An 8099-nucleotide genomic window follows, 5' to 3' on the forward strand; every position below is an offset into this window, starting at 1 on the left:
AGCATGTAAAAATATAATATAAGCTCTGGCGGACTTGGTTCTATGGTAGGTCTTAAAGGGTTAAAGGGTTAATGCATGAAGGAGCATTTCCACAGGTCCTTCCACCCTGCAGCTGTCAGACTGTACAATCAAAACTGTTCCCAACAAACATGTTTACATCAGCGCTGTACTTTGCACTAATCAATCGAACAACTACAACTGTTAGAACTTGCAAATAACTTTTCTCAGTTTATATATACTAACTTATTGGAAGTGAAATGTCTACTTTTTAACGCACAGGGACAATACACAATCTGTACTTTTCTAATTATTCTTAACTATTTAAACATCTTTCAGTATCCTACGCTGTTTGCACACTACAACCTGGGTTTACCACTTATCTGTATTTTGATTTTAATAACTGTACAGTACTGTTTTGGTAACTATTGTCCATGATGTAAATATGTTTACTTTGTGTGTTTTCGTTCTATGTTCTGTGTCCTATTCTGTTTCTAGATGTGGTTTTTTGTGATGTTACAACCAAACTTCCCCCGTTGGACAAGGACTATTCTATTCTATTCTATTCTATACTAAATTATTAGTATAATAATTTATACTAATAAATAATTTCTTAATTATAAAATAATTAAGAAATCTAAAACAAGTATTATTTGACATAAAACAATTTCCCTGTTTTTGTTAAAAATGTCCCTTTTTTTGTTCACATTTCAATTCCTGTCATATTTCATTGAATGCAAACAAAGAAACAAACCAAAAACAATGAAACAAACAAACAAAAGCAAACAAACAGTGATGGGTCAGTATTTGCTATATAATGGTACTACAAAATGTTTCTGTTGTTTGACACACAGCACAGATAAACAGTAACAAAGATTTCATGTTTATATGAAATACTTTGAAATAAACCAACCCTTTTCTGTATCTATACAGCAGAGGACTGAACTGTACTTCTACCTTACCACAGTGACAAATTCAAACGCAGTCTAACTTTCGATCACTTTTCCTCATTTATGTTTAAATGACATATGTACACCTACCACTGTGGTTAAGTAGCCTTAGAAACAAATAACTTCAACATATACATGCATTTTGGGTTTGTGCATGACCAATGTACTCCAGCACTTAAACAAACATAGCTATACCTCTGCCTCTGGAACTCACTATATTTTAAACCCTGGTTAATACCCTAACTATATGTTGTGCTTGAGTGAACACTGATTTAGAGATTGGTTTAATGCCATGGCAGTCTTTTGTTTTGTAAATGTTGCTATGCAATTTTCTGGTAGGTGAATTTGTGGTAGGTACTGCTTTGCTTTGGGAAGCTACAGCCGTGCGCTTGCTTGTGCAACATTTAGATGTGTGGTAAATTTCAAAGTAGCATCCACATGCAAACACAGGGTTTCCCAGTGGCAACCAATGAATTCATTTTAATTAAATTCCAAGCATAAACATATAACATGGCAAACTTTACTCATTTCAAATTACATTTATGCTGGTAATTTTTCCCTTAGCTTTTGATACAAATGGAAATATTGTAAGCAATGGTATATAACCACTGAGAAAAAACTCTGGACAAAATCATGTTTACATGGGATCATGAATTTATTTAGATTCTTAACTTTGGAATAATTATTTTTACATTAAGAAATACAGGTATAAATAATGTATAATTGAATAACATTATATGTATATTAAGAAATTATTCACAGAAAGAATTATAATTATTTAATTTAAATAACAACTAAAACTAAAGAATTTTATTATGTAAACTGTGAAATGTCTGCTTGCAATAGTAACCATTTTTGAAACAAGGATATACTATGATTGGTTTTTGTTCATCAAATTTTTCTTGGTGTTCTTCTCAGGCTTAAACAAAATGATAAAACACTTTGGAGCAAATATACACATTATTAGTCCAAAGCTAGAGGCCAGAATGGCAAAAATCTCCACAACTACAGTGAATTTCCCAGGAGAGCTGACATATGCTGGGATAAAGGTGATCCATACTGCACAGAATATCAGCATGCTGAAAGTGATGAATTTGGCTTCATTGAAATTATCAGGTAATTTGCGGGCTAAGACAGCTAAAACAAAACAAAAGGAGGCAAGTAGGCCTATGTAGCCGAGAACAGCCCAGAAGCCAACAGGGGAGCCTAAATCGCATTCCAGTATGATTTTCTCCTTGTATGTGGTTAGATTTTTAATTGGGAATGGAGGGCTAAGTACCAACCAAATAGTACATATTAAAACTTGAATAAAGGTGAAAGACACAACAGTCATTCTTTGTTGTGGAGGACCAAACCATTTCATCACATTGCTACCTGGAAGTGTAGCTTTAAAAGCCATTAAAACCACTATAGTTTTCCCAAGTACGCAGGAGATACAGAGTACAAAGGTGATGCCAAACGCAGTGTGACGCAGCATGCAGGACCAATCAGATGGTGCTCCAATGAAAGTTAATGAACATAAGAAACACAGAGTCAGTGAGATGAGCAGCAGGAAGCTCAGCTCAGAGTTGTTGGCCCTGACAATTGGAGATGTCCTGTGATAAAAGAATACAGCCCCAGTTATGATGGCCAGACAAGCACCAAGAACTGAAAATGTAGCCAGGATAATCCCTAGGATGTCTTGAAATGAAAGAAATTCTACAGGCTTAGGGATACAAGTGTCTCTCTTTGCATTAGGCCAGAACTCTTTGTGACATGGTAAACAATCAGAAGAATCTAAATGGAAAGAATAAAGAAAATCAGAGAGGGCTTCTTGTAAAATATTCAGTGTTACAGACATTTGCCATAAAGGCATTTTAGGAAATATGGAAATAATTCTTTTCTACCTGTAGTATTACTAATCTCGCCCTCAGGACATGGTATACAATCATAGCAGCAGATGGGTTTTCCTTTCTGCAGCATTTTACGAGTTCCTGGAGGACAACTGGCACTGCACACTGACACCGGCACCTGTAAAAGACATAAAAACAGCAGAATAGATGTAATTATTACAGAGCTGTAATAATTCCATTCTTTAAAGTTTCATTCAGATTGTCATTACTTTTGTGGTACCCTCCATCCAGGTTATGTTTCTATTGATCCGGAACTCTTGGCCCACTGGCAGTGATGCATCGTACAGCCCTACAGATACCATTTTAACATCTCCACTTTTACTTTTTTGCCAGTTAACCAGCTCATAAATTGCTACAGGATCCCCATTATCATTAAATGACATGTCATTCCCGTTTTGAGAAAAATTCACTGTTTTCAGCTGATTTAAAACCTGAAAGGATCAGTTAAGACAGGATGAGAGGGGAGAGGGAAAAAAGAAAACAATACTCTGTAATAATTTTTACTTTTACTATTAATAATTAATTTACATTAGCATTTTACTATGGGTAATGAAGTCACCGGAACTGATTTTTGACTGACCTGTTTGGACTCTAACCTGGTCAGTTTGTCACACTGAGATGTGACGTTTTTTCTCTGACACACTGCATTATGAATGGCATGTGCTATTGCATACACGGCCTTGTACACCATGTTAGTAATTCTAAGCTGAGACGTGTCAGTATATGGGCTTTGGAGATTCAGTATGTCTTCTTTTCCATCACACACGTTATTCTTTGTAGCAGCAGCACCTACAGATACAAAAAGACAGGGCAGATGATTTCACCATTGAATGAAAAATATTAGATGCCTTCTCTCTGATACATTTAACCAATTATCTTAACATTCACAATCAGATTTGACAAAGGGTTAAAAAAAACATTGGAACTAAAATACTTGAACTTGACCTAAAAGTCTTTATATCAAGTGAGATTATTTTCACTGATGCATCCTTTTTCAAATTCATATTTCATTATTTTGTGGAAATGGATTTGCTCATGAAGCAGCAGCAGACTTTATAACACCATGAGTTTGTCAGAGTAATTTTAAAACTAAGAACACTTTATTACTTTTTTTCAGTGTGCAGTTGAATGCATCCTCCCAGAACTCCGTAAGCAATGCAGATGCTGCTACTTGAGAGGGAGACAGATTTAGCAGGAAATCTCTGAGACCTGGGATTAAAGACTTCTGAATCCCAAATCCAATGGCCCCAGCACAGAAACTGTACCTCATTAATTCTGGGCTGGTTACCCATGCCTCACTGCCTATCCACTGGCGCGGTGGGGAAGGCTTACGTGAAAGCTCCTCCAACAGGATTGCCATATCCCCTATAGCTGCAAATGCCACAATAACCATAGCTGTAGACCTTGAGAGACAACATAACACATTAGAAGCTTTTTTGTTTTTAACTGTGTAAAATGCAAAGTATCAATCTCAATAACTTACTGTGGAATATGTCACCACAAAACATTTATTTATAAGAATGTAAACTAATCTCCACACAGTTAATATTAATGTGGAAACCTGCGAATAACATCTGCTACTCTCTGGATCCTGCTATGTGGGTGAGTCCGATAGAAAGATACAGAGTATTCCACACAGATCCCCTCTTTCTGTGCTGCTTCTAGAAAAGATGCCATCCCATTATTTCCATAATCCGAATCTGATCGAACAGCACCTATCCAAGTCCAGCCAAAGTGTTTTACCATCTTGGCTAGTGCACCAGCTTGGAACTTATCACTGGGAATTGTTCTGAAAAAATTGGGGTACTGCTGCTTGTCAGACAAGCATGCACATGTGGCAAAGTGGCTAACCTAAAGCAAAAGAGGAAACAAAACTCTTTCAATGACAGCACAATCAAAAATAATTCACATCCATATTTCCAATCTAAAGTTTCCAGAAATTCAAATATTTACCTGAGGAACCTTAAAGGAACTGATGACTCGTGACAAGCTGATGGATGGTGTAGACCCAGACTCACCAACAACAGCCATCACCATACCAGATTGGGAGCAGTTATTGCCAATGTAAAACACAGGGTCCAAGCTATTCAAAAACTGAAATGCCACATGCACCGCCACAAGCACAGATGCACATGAATCATAGATCTGATACCCGAGTTTGATTCCAGGTAGCAGGTCTGTGCTGTTGTTAATCTGTTCAATGGCAAAGATCATTGCACGTGAGAATCGCAGCTCTCGAGATTCCATGCTGGAGACACACAATTATGTTACTGTTAGAATTTAGCCTACAAAAACTTAGATCAGGTTAAATTTCAAGAAATCACCCTAACAAACAGGCTTTTTTGGACTATGGTCAGATGATCACTGTAATATATCTTTTGATTAAAGGCATGACAGGGTAACCCTGAGCCATTTATTATGAGAAACTAATGTAAAATACAAAGAGGAAGTCAAATTATTTTTTATATAAAAATATTAAGTAACACATTTATAAAGCAATTGCTTAACACACTATATAATTTCAGTTTTTAAAACAATAAGCAGAATGTCTATGGATTACTCAGTATTTTTACATATACTAAAATAAAAGCAAAGAATTTTCAGCCCAGTACAAAAGCAATGCAGCATCATTTTAGCACCAATTTCTCTCTCTTACTGACCTCCCACTGCATCTTACTGGCTCAGGCATGGTGGTGTAGTTATTGTTAACTGTGTGCACATAGTTGTGAATAGAAAAAATACCACCAATAGTGAAGTCTCCATCCATTGAGAATACAGGTAGACGAGTGCTACCCTGCGGCTTACAATTCACAGATGAAACCACAGTACCAGCTAGAGCCCCTGTAAGTGGAGTCCTCTGATACAAATCATTTAGAGAAACACCCAAGGCAGCAGCTGAGTTCAGGTGAAACAAACATACAGCCAATACCAGACCAATGAAAGCCACCGCTTTCTCCATCCCTGCTTGATGTCAGGTGTTTCTATATAGCAAGCTTGTGTTCTCACTCATTTTTATAGCTTATCAGACCCACTAGTTTTGGTATAACTTTTCAAAAGATCACGCCCTTACCTAGTAGCCTTTAATTAAGTCTATATGTTCTATGAACTATGGATATAGCAATATGATCATATCTCTGTTTTCCTCTTGTGAACCATTACCCAATTTGAATATCTTTTCTAATTTAAATTTAGATACACATCTAATTGATTAATTTTAACAATAAGATATTCTATGATTTATTGTTTCACTACAAATATTTAAAAAAAATATTCAGGAAATATATCATTCTAAAACTTGGCTCTAAGTTCAATTTAAAGTTCACTGCTATGTAATTTATATTCACAATTGTCATTGGCTGGGTCTCTCACATGCAGTGCCAGCATTTTGAATTTATTTCTCTATTATTGAGTTTCTTATGTTAAGTTTGTGATTATTAGTTCATGTTTTATTCGTATTTAGGGTTAAGCTGAGCTTTAGGTTAGCCATCATTTATCATCTGTCTCCTTGGTTTTTGTGTTTGGTTTCTTGTCTAGTCTAGTCTGTCAAACTTGTGTTGTCATGTCTATATCTCCATGTTTCCTCGTTTATTTTGAAGGAGTCTTGTCTTCTTTGTCATTGTGTTTAGTTTCACTTAACCTGTGACTGTCACGGCGAGTGAGATGAGCCGTGTGGAAGTAATTTACTCTTGTACTTACCCACTGTAGTGTATATTTCAGTGTTTTTTCTGTAACGCTACCGATCTCCGACTTGTATCCCCATGTAATGTCTGTGTTGTGTGTGTAAGGTCGGGGGTCCCATTTCACTGCAGGGCAACCTGCATGTAGCGAATAAAGCTTTGATTGATTGATTGATTGATTGATTGATTGATTAATTGATAAAGGAGGATCCAAATGCAGGCACTTGTAAAGGTGTGAAGGTGGTTTATTAACCCTTTACAGCTGATCGGAGCGGGCATGCTCTGTTTTGCGTAACTATTTTTAAATCCCGGTAGCACTGCAACCACGTAAGCTAGCGCAAAAATTTTTTTTGCATATGAAACCGGAGGAGTTGTACTTTTATGCCATCAGCTTGTCCTAGGTCACGGTTTCCTTCCACATAAAGCTTTGCAAAAACTGCATAAAAAGCGCTTGCAGGAACAAAAACATAATATTCCAGAAACACGCTTTACCGATCCAATCAGCTGGTCATAACACTTCCTACGTTGGAATAGACGTCAGCGCGAACTTTTGCATTTCCGCCATTACCTGCCCGAAACCAGAAGTGACGTCATTTTCGCGGAAATGTAGTCTTTTTTACTATCAGGGCCTCAGGACCTATACTCGTCTTTTTAAAAGTTATCTTTGACTTTATGACTTTCTGTGTTGTTTCTGGGATGCTTAGGACTCATGTTGCACTGCTGGAAATAGTTTATTTTGATGCATATGCTGCTTTTTTGCAAATTTGCAGTATAATATTTATTTTCGTTTTTCCTGCAGTGTATAAAAATTGGTGTATTTCAAAAATAAAACTATGAAGACACTCAAAATAAATTTCCTGTGGTGGGAAACTATTTTGTGCAACTTTTTTGTATTTACAGTTTTGAGGGATACGCCTCTTAAATTTCTCTAACTACAAATATATGTTAAAAAAGCAAAAACGATTTTCAATTTTTTGTAGTTTATTGCACTTTTTTGCAATTTATGTAATTACTATGCACTTAATGAATACATATTATTAAAAACTGGGCTATAATGGTTGTATTGATGTATAGCAACTTGAAATGCTCCCAAAAATGGCTCCACAGCATGTAAAAATATAATATAAGCTCTGGCGGACTTGGTTCTATGGTAGGTCTTAAAGGGTTAAACACAAAATAAAAATGGACAAATGGCAAACGGAGGAAGGACTAAACTATACTGGGAACAAACTAACTACTGGACACGAACCTGAACAAGAATGAGAGCAAGCTGAGGCAGATGATGGTTGACAGCAGGGAAAACACACGAGTGAGACATGGTGGATACACAGACGGACAAGCGACTACAATGACAGAAGACACGACTTAAATACACTCAGAGAAACACAGGAAGATTACACACAGTTGGGAGTAATTAACGAGACGAGACAAAAAAAATCTAATAAGTAAATTTTAAGAGCGGACATTTATTGATATATAGTTGCATTTTCGAAACATGGGTTAAAAAATGGACACAGAGCATGTCTATGAGAATGGACAGATCATGTATAGCAGTATAGATGGGTTTGATTTGATTATACTGA

The 8099-nt window shown here is 36.3% G+C and overlaps 1 protein-coding gene across 1 annotated transcript; it reads right to left on the reverse strand.

Moving 5' to 3' along the window:
- Positions 1-1818: 1818 nt before the first annotated feature.
- On the reverse strand, positions 1819-5648 carry LOC102214777 (extracellular calcium-sensing receptor-like). Its single transcript, XM_005753556.1, has 8 exons — positions 5500-5648; positions 4793-5087; positions 4401-4690; positions 3947-4242; positions 3420-3628; positions 3049-3270; positions 2834-2957; positions 1819-2723 (listed from the first exon to the last, which is right to left on the reverse strand). Exons 1-8 carry the CDS (start codon positions 5604-5606, stop codon positions 1819-1821), a joined length of 2448 nt encoding a protein of 815 aa, XP_005753613.1. The 5' UTR covers positions 5607-5648.
- Between the last annotated feature and the right edge of the window lie 2451 nt (positions 5649-8099).

This window comes from Pundamilia nyererei, unplaced genomic scaffold, assembly GCF_000239375.1.
Source record: "Pundamilia nyererei isolate P.nyererei 1_Seehausen unplaced genomic scaffold, PunNye1.0 scaffold00437, whole genome shotgun sequence".
NCBI classification, from domain to species: Eukaryota; Metazoa; Chordata; class Actinopteri; order Cichliformes; family Cichlidae; genus Pundamilia; species Pundamilia nyererei.